The 15,674-nt window shown below is 40.7% G+C and overlaps 1 protein-coding gene across 18 annotated transcripts in view; it reads right to left on the bottom strand.

Moving 5' to 3' along the window:
• The window catches only part of BMS1 (BMS1 ribosome biogenesis factor), a 31,065-nt gene extending 23,445 nt beyond the window's left edge, over nt 1–7,620 (bottom strand). For 6 of the 18 annotated variants that reach the window (XR_014076571.1, XR_014076569.1, XR_014076573.1 and 3 more), the window contains exons 1-6: nt 7,493–7,620; nt 5,585–5,799; nt 4,397–4,587; nt 3,340–3,419; nt 1,147–1,335; nt 388–530 (exon numbers count right to left, since the gene is read on the bottom strand). Coding sequence is in view for 9 of the 18 variants with exons in the window: in XM_081569178.1 (XP_081425304.1) it covers nt 388–530; nt 1,147–1,335; nt 3,340–3,419; nt 4,397–4,587; nt 5,585–5,760 (779 nt within the window). In the remaining 9 variants the exon portion in view is untranslated. Of the gene's footprint in view, nt 1–387; nt 531–1,146; nt 1,336–3,339; nt 3,420–4,396; nt 4,588–5,584; nt 5,800–7,347; nt 7,465–7,492 lie in introns of those variants that run through there. The other 12 variants (XR_014076577.1, XR_014076570.1, XR_014076574.1 and 9 more) reach the window with 4 other exon arrangements.
• Between the last annotated feature and the right edge of the window lie 8,054 nt (nt 7,621–15,674).

The raw sequence follows: 15,674 nt of genomic DNA on the forward strand, positions 1-15,674 counted from the left end.
TAGTGTGGCTTAGATTTTGGTAGGTGGACAAAGGGTATTCCAGGTTGATAAAAAATATGAAAAAAGCATAAAGAAAGGAGAGCACACAGCACATCAGAGTGACCAGAGCACCACAGTCCAAAAACAGCATCACTGAGAATTAAGGCTCAAACAGCAGGATGGGGCCCACATCCCATAGCCTTCAAAATCCTCACATTTTTTTGAACATTTCATACTTTTTTCTTACTCCTGAAGCCATAGTATCTATAAGTAATGGTACAAAAACAGTAGATATTTTCCATCAACTATACTTCTCTCCATACTTTCAATAATTAAGACAAAATAAGCTAACCTTTTTTAGCTTTGAAACACATGAGTCAGGAAGGAAAGTTGACATTCACTTTTTACCTGTCTGCCAGGATATAAGGGTGAGAAGTTTGCCACGTAAGAGGCCTAAACTTCATAACTGTAATAAAACGGCCCAGATTGTGAATTTCTTGGTTTTGGTATTCTCCATGTACCATTCCAGAAAGGTAAAATAGCTTGGCACCCTAAATATTAAGAAAAACAAAAAATTAAATTCTTGTCAATACAGCACCAAAATAAAGGCCTTTAAAGAAGCAATTCTAAGAAAGGGAGACTTCTAGCAACCCACTGTGCCAACGCTTCCAGAACTTCTCTGGCTTCTTTCAGGATTCACATTGTTAGGGCTTTGTAGGGACAGAACTGTAAATGTATTTAGTTTCAAGTTAAGCAGTGGCATGTGTCTGCAGTATGGTACATAAGGAACACAGGCTCCTGGGCACAGAAAAAATTCTATGACGGATGGGATACAGCGGTATGGGGGAGAGGAACGAGGGGCAGTGTGTGTGCAGTATAGTTCCTGGTCCCGCAACAAGGAAAACCTTTGGATAAATTCTATTAAATCACAAATTCAAAATACTGAAGAGTGAGACACTGCCTGGTGAAGGAGGGATGCAGAGACAAATGAGACACAGAAAGAGGTCCAGAACAAAGACTATCTAAAGGCAATATTCCAGGGACTATAAACAGATATATTAAGGAAACTAAGGCGGTGATCCTGTAGAGATGTTTGTTAATCTCTCCTACTTACTCTATTTTTAAAGGATTACAGTGTTAGTATTCAATAATTAATTCTCTTCCTACCGGGTAGACTTCTGTCCAGAACCTATGTTTTAGTCGCTTCTTCGTTTTCTTCAGTTGCTTATTATGCTTGAAGGAATCCAGGTGAGTGAGAATGCCCATAATTTTAGGAAAGCCATGTACTTGGCAGATGTTTAAAAATTCAAATGTTTCCATTTCAAACCCAAAGCTGGCATCTATAAGCATCAAAACCTAAAAGCAGAAGACACAATTTCTTAAGGAGGCTACCCAAAATAGACCACCACCAAACTATGGCTCATGAGCCAAATCTGGCCTATCACTTGTTTTATAAGTACAGTTCTACTGGAACACAGCCAGGATGATTTGTTTATATATTGTCTACACTGCACTTGCACTACAACCGCCAACTTAGTAACTACAACAGAAACTGGGAGCCACAAAGCCTAAAATATCTACTATGTTGTCCTTTATAGAAAAAGCTTGCCAATTCCTGCTCTAGACTAAATCAAATGATTATTTAGGGAATCACCATGATAGAGAAGCGCACTACCCTTTGTCAACTAAAGGTAAGTGAAGCCACTGTTACTCTTACAATGTTCATACATGTGCACACAAATCCATATACCATTGTGCCTTCACTGTGACTTCAGAGGCTTTGTGACAACCCAGAACAGAGCAATCAAATTAAGCTGGAATATATAAATCAATAAATCTTTAAGTATCTACATAATTGGATACTTAAAGAATGAGGTTGAACTCTAGTACTTATTTTATACCTTTAAGACATACTAAATGAAAAAAAAGCAAAGCACAGAACAGCATGTATGATAAATAGTGTGAGCTTTAAAAGGGTTGTATGTGTGTTTATATACATATCTGGAAAGATATTGGAGGGGGACTGAGAATGAGGGGTCAGAGAAAGGAAAGCAAAAATCATGCATTGTGAATACCCTGTAGCAATTTGAATATCTCACCAAAGGTATGTGTTCCTTTTTAAATCTTATATGTATATGAAAGGCATTTTTCTTAATACGTGTATGCTTTTAAAATTAGTATACGGTGTACATTACATAAAAGAGAAACTAATGACATGCTGAACTATTTCAATCACTTTAAGTACACAAGATTTAATAAGTTTATACTACTTTGTATTGGCAATAACACTTATTTTTATTAATGGTAGCATTATACATTCAAAATTTGAACAGTATTTATTTCTCTGATATTAAGATGGCACAACTGTAACACCTATATTAAATTACTTTTATGTTTTAGGAGAGTTTCTGGGCCAAAGGATAAAATCTGCAGCTCTTTGTCCCAAATAGCTTTTCAGAGGTGCTAAACATAATTTTTTTTTTTTAAAAAAAGGTATCTGTCAACCCACACTTACTAATCAATATGGTTTAATTTTTTTTCTCTTTGGCTTTATTTTTGCTAGTTTTAAAGGTAATTAACAGACATTAACATTTCTATAAATGCAATCAAGGCTATAAAATTTCCATATGCTAAGTAAAGCATAAATTTTTCTATTGTAAATACTCATAAGTTGTCATGAGATTTTTTTTACCCTAGTTTCTGACACAACCAAGAACAGAGGTCCCATCCTGAGACAAGTTGCTTAATTTCCGGGAGCCTCAATTTCATCGTATGTAAACTACAGTTATAACACCTACTTACTTCAAAGGCATAGTGAGGATTAGATGAGTTAAATTTATAGAAGCGGTTAGCACAGTGCCTAGTAAAGGTCCAAGAAATGGTATTATTATAAACTTGTATGTATGTATATCTTAATGAGTTTTAAATATATATATATTTATTTATTTGGTTGTGCCAGGTTTTAGCTGCAACACGCAGGATCTTCAGTGGCAGCATGGAGGAATCTAATTCCCTGACCAGGAATTGAATCTGGACCCCCTGCATTGGCAGCAGGGAGTTTTAGCCATCGGACAACCAAGGAAGTCCCATCAATGAGCTTTTATTAGCTATGTTCATTAAAGGTTTTCTCTGATCTATGGTTTGCCTTTAGATTTCAGAATACGTTTCATTATGCACGTTCTATTTTTATTATAACAATTATCATTATCCTCACCAATTCAAACACATCTTTTGTATCCCTGATGATACTCATCATTCTTTCTATAATCTTAAACCTTTGTTTCCTTCAACATGGGATAAATAACCTATCTCATTGCTGTAAGTCCCCATCAGAAACCCATGCTGTCCCCAGTGACTTACCAAATCTGCTACTTTAGCCAGGTCAATCATCATGTTAATGTCACAGCCACATTCAATAATGGTGAGTCTGCGCTTTTTACCTATAAGTGAAAAAATGAAAATTTTACTTTTAAAAAATCTTGGAAAAAATCTGTTAGTTCTAATTGTTATTATTGTTTAATTGTATCTGGTAAAGCACCTTATACATTCACAAGAGTATATCAGAAATTCACTTTTAGGGGAGAAAACTAATCAAACAAACTCCATCTTAGTTTTCTCACTCTGTTCTCTAACTTTAAAAGAGCATCAAAAGTCTGTCCTATGAATCAAGTGCTCAAACAGGTAAAATTCCAACTGGACGGGCAGATAAGTAGGCTTCATGATGGCCATGATCATGCTATTTAGAAGTGGGTTAACACTTCTATCTCTATCAAAGTTTTCCCTGTTCTCACAACAGCGGAAAAAACCCTCAAACATAATGCAACTCAAAGTTCCTGTAGCAATCATTGTTTTTAAATTAAACTAAAAAAAAATCAGTCATAATCATGGGAATCCCTTAAAGAAAAAGAAAAGCCTTAATCCAAATATATTACTGCTATCAGAAGAGACTTCAGATTCTACCACTGTCATATGGGAATTTGTTTCATCTTCCCTCAGATTTTAGAAAGCTCACCATTTCCCACAGCAGATGAGTTCTCACAGGAAAAAGAAATGAAAAACTTCCTCACATCCACAAGAATGTGGCTTCATGAGGGCAAGCAGCTGTGCCTGGTGCATAGCAGGTACTCACTATCTGTTAAATGAAGGTGCCCACCATGACCAAGCCAGCCCACCCAGGTCTGCCAAGCCTTTCAGAGGAGCACAGCTTGCAAATCCATATAGCAGTCAGAATAAGGTATACATCTACATTATTATTACCTTGGGGAATCTATCCTTTTCTGAAGCTATAGCCACAATAAAAGTACAAGAGCAGTAACATGAAGTGACAATATTACTTTAACATTTACCAGTCAACAAAGACATGCATGTCCTCCAGATGACAACACTTGCCATGCCAGTCTGTGATAGCACTTCTTACCTGACACGATTGTTACAGGGCCTCTGATCTCTGTCAGCTTCTGTCTGGTAAAGTTCCGAATGAGGCACTGAATCAAAGTGCTCTTTCCAACTTTTGGAGGCCCCATCACTACCACCACTATTGGTGGGGGCTCTAGTGGAGTTCGATCAACCACTGGAATATGATGCTTTTTTGTCTTCAAATCCTGAGTCCTATTTGGGTTTTTTTTGTTTAAAAAAAAAAAAATCACTTTCAATATAAAAGGCATTATCCCTAGAAGCAAAGACTTTAAAGAGAGCAGAACAGACAATATGTGAATACAATTACACATTGTTAACTTCTGGTCCCAATTCAAATAACCACTTCAGTAAATATATATATATCAGGCTGACTTCAATAGTACAGAGTTGAAAACTATACACATCTTAAATCTGTTTGCCTTATTGCTACTGCTAAGTCACCTCAGTCGTGTCCGACTCTGTGCGACCCCATAGAGGGCAGCCCACCAGGCTCCGCCGTCCCTGGGATTCTCCAGGCAAGAACACTGGAGTGGGTTGCCATTTCCTTCTCCAGTGCATGAAAGTGAAAAGTGAATGTGAAGTCACTCAGTCGTGTCCGACTCTCAGCTACCCCATGGACTGCAGCCTACCAGGCTCCTCCATCCATGGGATTTTCCAGGCAAGAGTACTGGAGTGGGGTGCCATTGCCTTCTCCGTTTGCCTTATTAGCTGACTTCAATAGTTTAAAAAGAAAACAAGAGACAAACATGGAGGCAGCGTACCATAATAAAAGTGGAGGCTTTGGGGTTAAATTTGACTCTCCTACTAGAAGAATTTAATTCAATAATGTTTAATATACCTATAATAAGGACTCATTAATGAAAGCTATTTAATACTACACACTGTAATTATATGAAAGATATCCAGAAAATAACACAAGTGTACCTGTTATCATAGAAATTGTTTAAAATTTACAAATTCTATAAATTCTTAAGCTTTTCTCTTGGACAAAAGAAGCCAATCTGTATGCAGATGCTGGAGGCTAAGTGGCTTCCACAGGAAAGACTTCTTACATTTCAGTAAAAGGAACACAGCTTGCACCTCCATGTCCTTCAGAGTTGGAACAGACTCATGAACCCAAATAACTGGAGAGGCACCTACTATTTAAAGAGAATAAACGGAAGAACCGCTAGACTCCAGTTAAACATACCTGTGAAAGGATCTCGCCATCCGCACAGCAGACTGGACTGCAAATGCTTTGGGGTTTCTCTTCCGGGCATCTTCCTCATCACCAAGTTGGAGATCTTGCAGATGCCGTTTCTTCTTCTTTTCAGCTTTGGGACCACTGTTTTTCTTTCTGTGTTTCTTCTGGTCCTTAGTCTCCATAGTGGCTTTTTACCAATTCACAAGTAACTCTAACCTACACTGAGTGGGATGGAGGCAAGAGAAGCATTTTACAATCAAAAAAATAAAAATAAAAACCCAGAGAAAAATAGTAAATTTCATTTAAATCTTTATGAAGAGATATATATTTCCCACCCCTGTTACTCAACAGGGGTGGAAACTGCTTAATATTATCCCCAATTTCACTTTTTTCTATTTTGCTATAAATTGGTTACCTCTGCTTAGGTTAATTTTGTCTTAAATATCCTGTATTTTTCAACACAGTAGCTGCCAGGCACATGTAGGTATTGCTAAGTCACTTCAGTCGTGTCCGACTCTGTGTGACCCCATAGACGGCAGCCCACCAGGCTCCGCTGTCCCTGAGATTCTCCAGGCAAGAACACTGGAGTGGGTTGCCATTTCCTTCTCCAATGCATGAAAGTGAAAAGTGAAAGCGAAGTCGCTCAGTCGTGTCCGACCCCTAGCGTCCCCATGGACTGCAGCCCACCAGGCTCCTCTGTCCATTGGGATTTTCCAGGCAAGAGTACTGGAGTGGGGTGCCATTGCCTTCTCCGTGTAGGTATTGAGAACTAGTGAAATTGAATTTTAAATTTTATTTAACTTTACTTAATTCAACTCTAAATTTAAATAGCCACATGTGACTAGTGGTTACCCTATAAACTCAGCCTTAAAAATCAACTGGATTAATGAAATGGCTTTCACACTTACATATTTTTAAGATATTTTATTTTGAAAAATAAAATCATTTTATAATCTTCCAACATAATAGCAGTATTACTTTTAGCAATTGTTGAATATGCAAAATTTTTAAGTTCTAATACATGTATATGTATTTTAAAAAACGGCAATATCTCCATGCTGAGATGTGACTGACTCTGTATGATGCCTGGACACCACATGGGTTTGCAGAAACCCTTCCAATGATTTCTGAGAATCCCAGGAATTCATGGCCCATAAATTAGGAACCGCTAGACTGGAGAGTTTTTTAGGAAATCAGGTCCCATACAATCCACATGCTTGCTTGGAAAAAAGGGGGGTGGGGTGAGGTTACTTAATTCAATTAAGGTACTAAATTTATTTCAGTTCAATAAATATTTGCATTGGCCTATAATAAGCTAGGCATTGTACACGGAGACGACTACAGCTAAGATCTAAACTAGTGGAGGAAACCCAAACCCATGTTCTGTGACACTCTATAGGGACATCAGAAGTCTGCACAATTGTTGGCGGTCAGTCAGACTTCTCACAGACAATCACCAGAGGAAACAGAAAGGCCACAGATGCCAGCATAATGTAAAAAAAACAAACACCCAAACACTAGCCGGGAGTTAGGAGAGCTGGGTTCTAGGAACGCTTTGACTAAAACAGGTGCAGAATTTCAGAGACATTATTTTTCCTCTCTACTATGAATATATTTTGGTTCCGAACTTGTACTGATGACTTTCTCCTTCTTACGGTTGGGTGGGGCGTGGGGGCGGGGGTGATGAGAAAAGCACAATTTGGAGTCAACAGATCTGGCTCAGGTCTAAGTCACTGCTAGGATTACCCAGCTATGAAACGACCTCTCACCTCTCCCTGTTACCATCCCTCCCGGTCCCGGCTCTCTGAGTGAATTTCATTCAACATTTTTCTGGCGGGTACGAAATATGTCTGCCCCTCGCAAGAGACGCTCCTCAGGAGCGGACTGACCAGGAGAACCGAGGGAGGACCTTACCACGCGCGCGACTCGCGACTCTCTTGGAGTCCCAGCCCGGAAGACCTCACTACCGCCGCTTCCCTCAGCCCGCGGCCGTTACCGGGTTCACAACTGCTACTCTTCCTCAGGCCCGCATGGACAGCGCCGGAAGCGGAAATGTAACCTACCAGCGGACTCTACACGCCGGCGGGAAACAAGGAGGAAAAAGAAAAAGAACAGCGGGAGGAAGACTTTCAGAGGAAAGCCAGAAGGAAGGCTTGTGATTGGCTGAGGGCGGATGTTGGCAACGACCGCGCTGTGCGCTCTACCCGGAGTCCCGCCCCGCCCCGCCCCACAGCCCAGTCCCGCCCCGCCCGGCCCCGCCCCGCTCTGCAGCCCAGCTCTGCAGCCCCACCGGCGCTGCTGCGCTGGGTCTGGGAGCCCCCCGGCGCCGCACACGCCCAGGTTCACCCCGAGGCCGTGGTGATGGTGCGGCACGGTACCCGTTCCCTGGTTCGGGACAAAAGCTAGAAATAACACATTTGCCCTAATCACACCGGAGTCACTGAGCCCATCCACTTCGAAATCCCCAGGTGCTCTGCATCTTCCAACTGGCCAAATGGAGTAGCACTCCACTGGGAGTCGCACTGGTTGGTCCGTGTGCACTGGTTGCTCATCCTTAAAGATGACAGAGCTGGAGGACGTCTGTCTTTAGTGTTAGGACCTTCTCTTGCCGAGACCAACAGACTTTAAGAGCAAGGACACTCTGACCCAGCACGAAATTCTTTGGCCAGTTTCTGTTCCTGAAAGCGCAGCTTTTCCCTGGGGGGTGGACTTCTAGCCTTTTTCTTGGGGCACAACTCCCCCGCCCGGGGCTCTGCCCATTTCCACCTCTCAGGTGATCTGAGATGCTCTAGTGCCAACAATGCTAGGTACATTTTCAGAATTTGAATTTCCCTCCTGGAGATTTTCGTTTCAATATGATCCCACCAAGGCACCCGAGGCTCAGTTCTTCTACCTCCTAAAACTAGGCTCACCTATGCTTTTCACCCTCAACATCCCACAGGTATTCACTCTTTGAACTCTATATCCTCTGTGCTGTGCTTTGGAGGCTACTGTACAGGGCACACAGTTCCCTCATCTGTGAAGAGGTTATAATTTTGTGACATCGTGCAACACTGTTCCCCTCACTTCTTGGAGATTTCAGTATATACGTTATAATCCTTCCAAACGACCTCTTGGCTCCATGAATGACACTTTCATCCTCTGCCTTACTTCAAGCTTTCACGCTCCCTAAGATCGTACCCTACCTGGACTTTGTCCTGTCTAAGGACTGGAACCCCTAGAAGCATCCCACTCTAACCACCACTTGCTTTCCTTACAGTTTACTCCCTCTAATGCCCTGAATCAAGCATCGTGACCCAACCCATATCTCCAACCGATACAGTACTAACTTATTCCCTTAAAACTTCTCCCTCCCTAGTAAACTAGTTTCAAGTCCATGGTCAATCATTATAATCAGTGTCTTGCATCCTCAACCTCACCTCCCTGTCACCTCATCATTCCTGCTTGGTAAATTGAAGGCCCCGGATAAACCCAGTTGCCCATCTATTCCATGCTACAGCAATGCAAATAAACATAACTGGAGGAAAACCCAGAACCCAGAACTGCCCTCACTTTAATAATTCTAACTTTGCCTGATCTATGCCATTATTCTAAATGAGTATTTCATACCTCATCTTCTCTTTTTGATCCTTACCACCACTTCCCCCTTCTTGCTTCCTACTTCACTAAAAAAATGGAGGTGGAGACTCCCACCACCAAAGATTTCCACTACCACACCCACCCATGTAGCTTTCTGCTGTCTACCTGTTACTGTAGATTAATTACCACCGTGTCCACCTGAAGGAATTCTGTACTTGAGTGCAGGATCCCTGCCTACTCCAGGATGTTACTCCAGTCTATACCCAGCATCATCAGTTTTTACTCAATTATTCACTTATTTACTGTGTACAGTCTAGTACTGGGTTATACTATGCCACTGATTTATGCCCTGACAATGAAATGGTGAGAAGGCACTTAAAGATATACATATATGAGAAGATTCTTGCATTTGCATGGGAAAGAAACCTCAGTGTTAACCATTCTTTATACACAATGAATTTCTAGAATGCAAATGTCAGTAAGATTCAACTAACCCTACCAAATGCACAAGTAACAGGATGCTTGTTTCACAACAACTGTGGTGAAAAATATCTTCCTTGGATCTAATGCTACAGTATATGACAATGGAAAGTAACATGTATAAGTGTATGGGCTTCCCTCATAGCTCAGTCGGTATAGAATCTGCCTGCAATGCAGGAGACCCAGGTTCGATTCCCGGGTCAGGAAGATCACATGGAGAAGGAAAGGGCAATCCACTCCAGTATTCTTGCCTGGAAAATCCCATGGACAGAGAAGCCTGGTGGGCTACAGTCCATGCGGTCGCAAGAGTCGGACATGACTTAGCGACTAAACCACCACCACAAAAGTGTACATCCATGTTGTAAAGGACACTTTTGCATTAGATACCTAAAGGATTAGGTTGAGAGAGTGTATGTCCATGGAAAGCATGGCAGAAGCAGAACACCAGAAGGTGCAAAATTTCCACCAGAAACGTGGAATGTTTATAACTCAGTACTAAATGGTGATCAAAAGACAAGGAACACAGTGAAAGATTGGCATAACAAATTTCAAAAGCTGATGGTAGTGCATCATCTTTCAGTTTGGAGATCTGCTGAAGTTAAAGGATGAATAGCAAAGCAGTGAACAAGTTATCACCCAGTTCTTGGTGGTCACATTCAAAGATGGCCACCCCAACTTCACAATGAAATTCACAAAATCAAATTCATGTAACCAAAATTGTTAGCAGGGGCGGTGGCCGAGAGGTGCTACCCCACATCAGAGATAAGGAGCGGTGGCTGCGCTTTGCTGGAGCAACCATGAAGAGAGACCCCACGTCCAAGGTAAGAGAAACCCAAGTAAGACGGTAGGCACTGAGAGAGTGGATCAGAGGGCAGACAGACTGAAATTACAACCACAGACAACTAGCCAATCTGACCACATAGACCACAGCCTTGTCTAACTCAATGAAACTAAGCCATGCCATGTGGGGCCACTCAAGACAGACGAGTCATGGTGGAGAGGTCTGACAGAATGTGGTCCACTGGAGAAGGGAATGGCAAACTACTTCAGCATTCTTGCCTTGATGACCCCATGAACAGTATGAAAAGGCAAAAAGATAGGACATTGAAAGATGAACTCCCCAGATCGGTAGGTGCCCAATATGCCACTGGACATAAGTGGAGGAATAACTCCAGAAAAAAGGAAAGGATGGAGCCAAAGCAAAAACAACACTCAGTTGTGAATGGGACTGGTGATAGAAGGAAGGTTCGATGCTGTAAAGAGCAATATTTCATAGGAACCTGGAATGTTAGGTCCATGAATCAAGGCAAACTGGAAGTGGTCAAACAGGAGATGACAAGAGTGAACATCGACATTCTAGGAATCAGTAAACTAAGATGGACTGGACTGGGGTGAATTTAACTCAGATGACCATTATATCTACTACTGTGGGCAGGAATGCCTTAGAAGAAATGGAGTAGCCATCATGGTCAACAAAAGAGTCCGAAATGCAGTACTTGGATGCAATCTCAAAAACAACAGAATGATCTCTGTTCATTTCCAAGGCAAACAATTCAATACCAAGGTAATCCTAGTCTATGCCCCAACCAGTAATGCTGAAGAAGCTGAAGTTGAATGGTTCTATGAAGACCTACAAGACCTTCTAGAACTAACACCCCAAAAAGATGTCCTTTTCATTATAGGGGACTGGAATGCAAAAGTAGGAAGTCAAGACACACCTGGAGTAACAGGCAAATTTGGCCTTGGAGTACATAATGAAGCAGGACAAAGGCTAATAGAGTTCTGCCAAGAGAACGCACTTGTCATAGCAAACACCCTTTTCCAACAACACAAGAGAAGACTCTACACATAGACATCACCAGATGGTCAATACCAAAATCAGATTCATTGTATTCTTTGCAGCCAAAGATGGAGAAGCTCTATACAGTCAGCAAAAACAAGACCGGGAGCAGACTGTGGTTCAGATCATGAACTCCTTATTGCCAAATTCAAACTGAAATTGAAGGAAGTGGAGAAAACCACCAGACCAATCAGGTATGACCTAAATCAAATCCCTTATGATTATACAGTGGAAGTGACAAATAGATTTAAGGGACTAGACCTGATAGACAGAGTGCCTGATGAACTATGGACAGAGGTTCATGACATTGTACAGGAGACAGGGATCAAGAAAATCCCCAAGGAAAAGAAATGCAAAAAAGCAAAATGGCTGTCCGAGGAGGCCTTACAGATAGCTGGGAAGAGAAGAGAAGCAAAAAGCAAAGGAGAAAAGGAAAGATATTCCCATCTCAATGCAGAGTTCCAAAGAATAGCAAGGAGAGATAAGAAAGCCTTCCTCAGTGATCAGTGCAAAGAAATAGAGGAAAACAACAGATTGGGAAAGACTAGAGATCTCTTCAAGAAAATTAGACATACCAAAGGAACATTTCATGCAAAGATAGGCACAATAAAGGACAGAAATGGTATGGACCTAACAGAGGCAGAAGATATTAAGAAGAGGTGGCAAGAATACACAGAAGAACTGTACAAAAAAGATCTTCATGACCCAGATAATCACGATGGTGTGATCACTCACCTAGAGCCAGACATCCTGGAATGGGAAGTCAAGTGGGCCTTAGAAAGCATCACTACGAACAAAGCTAGTGGAGGTGATGGAATTCCAGTTGAGCTATTTCAAATCCTCAAAGGTGATGCTGTGAAAGTGCTGCACTCGATATGCCAGCAAATTTGGAAAACACAGCAGTGGCCACAGGACTGGAAAAGGTCAGTTTTCGTTCCAATCCCAAAGAAAGGCAATGCCAAAGAATGCTCAAACTACCGCACAATTGCACTCATCTCACATGCTAGTAAAGTAATGCTCAAAATTCTCCAAGCTGAAAACAGAGGCCAACAATTAAAAAGTGTCATATCCATGATAATCAGGGTTTCTCCTGGGTTGCAAATTATATTAAATTGGAAAAATTACACAATTATGAAACACAAATGAAGAATTACAAAAAATAAATATTACCCAAAAGAAACCCCTTCTCTCAAAGTTAACTTTAAGTACCAGCTCTTTTTTTTTTTTTCACAAATGCTTTGTGACTATCTTTTCATTGAGCATACAGTGAAAATCTTTATTGGTAAATAAATTTTAATAATATAAAGTGTCCCTCTTATGTCCACAATAATACAGTCAAGATGTTTACAAGTTCAAAGCAAAATATGTAGACATAAATAACAAATATGCAGAATCTATATGAAGGAAATGAACTTTATTAAACAACAGTTAAAAGATTTGAGTAATTAGAGGTACAAATCATTTTTCTGAAAAAAAAATGAAGTATATTATGGCGCAACATTCCTAACAAAATCTCAAGTTACTTATTTCTTTTGGTTTCGTTGCTAGAACAAATGTAAATTTTATGTGTAATATTGGGAAGAGCCAAACATTTTGTGAAAATGGAGACTAATGCTTATCTGAAGATGTATTTTTAATGACTATAATAATCTAAATATTTTAGTTTGAGTGGGGAAATATACATGTTAAGTCCTAAGATTGTGAAAAGAATTTAGTCTATGATAGTGTTTCAAAGAAGTGGAGAGAAATGGGCTTATTTAATAAGTGGTGTTGGGATGGCAGAGTAAGACTGTGTGAAAATAACAGGGATTCAACAGGATAAGCCTTCCCCAGAAAACACAGGTAAAGGGGTAGGTTTGGGGCAACCTACCCATTGGAAGCTGCAGCCTCCAACTGGAAGCAATAAACAGGGGTAGTGGCTGAAAACATATAGTTTACCCTTGAGTTGAACCCTCCCAGAGTCTATGGCTCTGCCAAGTATACTTTCCCTGCCAAGTATAGACTGGATATGAAGTGATAGGTCGTATTAGGCAAGAGGAGGTCAAGTTTAAGATAGAAAATGGGCCCGATGCCAAAACAAAACAGGTTATACATATATATGCATTACACACACACATACACACAGATTCCTCCAGATATTCAAATGGCTCCTTCCCTCCATGCTGGCGTCCCCATTGAGGTCTTTCCCTTTCCACAGTACATAAAATCACTTTTCCTGACAACTTTTCCCATTGTATGTTTATAAATGGGAAAATTTTATACTTATCACCATCATGTTCTCACATGGAGATGTATTTTCTTGATACGGCTGCTGACAGCAAGAAGTACACAAGCTATCTGGTCATGATGACTTTTCGATAAAAATATTTTAGAATGGGTTCTCGTTGGCTTATTTTTAACAAAGGATTGTTCCTGGATGAATACAGACATGGGGCCAGGAAGAGATGGTATCATCTGAGGTAAATGCCAACTCCACGTACACAAGAATAGGTTATATTACTAGAAGAATGTATAAGAGTTGCAGTAGTCACTACATAATCTTTAAGCACATAATCTCAAATTCCTTCCTTTTGTCTGAGGAACTAAGTCTCCCCTTTCCCAGCCTGCCCCTCCTTTTACACTCAGGCTTGTCTTCCAGACAATGAGGAACTGGTGTCTACTCTTAGACACACACTGTTTGAGAGCAGGTTCCCCTCAGGTACTTGGGGAGGTGGAGAAGTGAGGCTTTATATTTTTCATGCCACCCTGAACATGTTTGGAATCTAGAGTATGGGATGGTTGATCCTCTCTGGGTTCAGAATCCTTACCTACAAAATAGGGGAGGTTATCCCTATGTAAAAGAGGTGATCTTATCCTGAACTTACTTCCAATAACACCCAGACCAAAAGTCCTCAGCTGTCTAACCCCTCAAAAGAGGCTCAAGTCCTTAGAGAATAAAGAGGGTTTTCAGAATTCCTTGAAGCCCCTAGTGACAACAAGCTCTGCTCTTGTCAGTCTTTAATTATATTTCTTAAAATAGAAGAACTTGGTGAAGTATGGCAGCGATGATTTGTGCCCATGGGGTAGTGGAATTTCCTACGCTTTCCTAGGACTATGCTGATTATGCCAGGGCCCATACTGTGAGAAGAGGGCATACATACTCTTTGGAGTGTAACAGAAGAGTGTTCTTCAATCTCTACATGCAATAGTTACCTCCCTTGAAATAACAATTGGCTTTTAGATCAGCATATAACCTGGGTCTTTTGCCATGCAATTTAACACATATATGGGCTCCCCTAATGGCTCAGACAGTAAAGAATCAGCCTGCAATGCAGGAGACTCGGGTTCAGTCTCTGGGTTGGGAAGATTCCCTGGAGAAGGGAATGGCTACCCATGCTAGTATTCTTGCCTGGAGAATTCCATGGACAGAAGAGCCTGGTGGGCTACAGTCCATAGGATCACGAAGAGTCAGACAAACTGAGCAACTAACACTTTCACTTTCTTAACCTTATATATCTACATATAGAGAATTTAACATACTGGAGTCTTATTTTATGGGCATTTGAATTTTACCAATCAGAAATACTGTCAAAATTTTTTATTTCAATTAAAAATACCATAAAATGTACTTATTGTAATATGTGAGTTAAACATCTACTCTTATTATGCTACCAAGAGAGGTAACCAGTTACCCCAGTGGTCATATCAAGCCAACAAGAAAAAGAACAAATTAATCAAACAGTGCAGAGAGGACTTGCTATTTATTTGGAAGAACACACAGCTGCTAACCTCATACCATATACGATAAGAAACATCATGTGGGGTTATATGAATAATCAAGTTGACATGTCTGCTTCACATATATCAAACGAGAGACATACCTGCCACAGTGCTCAGTTCCAAAAGGAATTTTCTTACGACAACATAAAAGCACAATGAAGCAGAAATACTTAACTTTCAACTAGAAGAATAACTTTATTTCTAATACTGAGCCATTATATAGGAGTTTACAGGAATAAAAAACACTGTACTGCTTATTCTCCAGTAGCTCCACCCAGACCTTTCCCTTTACTTTCTCTGTGCCCACGTGGGCTCACCTGCAGATGGCATCTGATTGGGTTCCAGGAATGTGGTCCATAATTTTGGAGATGACAACATCTCCTATGAGGAGGCCCCTCCTCCACAAGAGCAGCAGCTCTTATTGGGCTCTGGTTAACA

This window comes from Giraffa tippelskirchi, chromosome 2, assembly GCF_054371585.1.
Source record: "Giraffa tippelskirchi isolate mGirTip1 chromosome 2, T2T-mGirTip1v1.2.pri, whole genome shotgun sequence".
Lineage (NCBI taxonomy): Eukaryota > Metazoa > Chordata > Mammalia > Artiodactyla > Giraffidae > Giraffa > Giraffa tippelskirchi.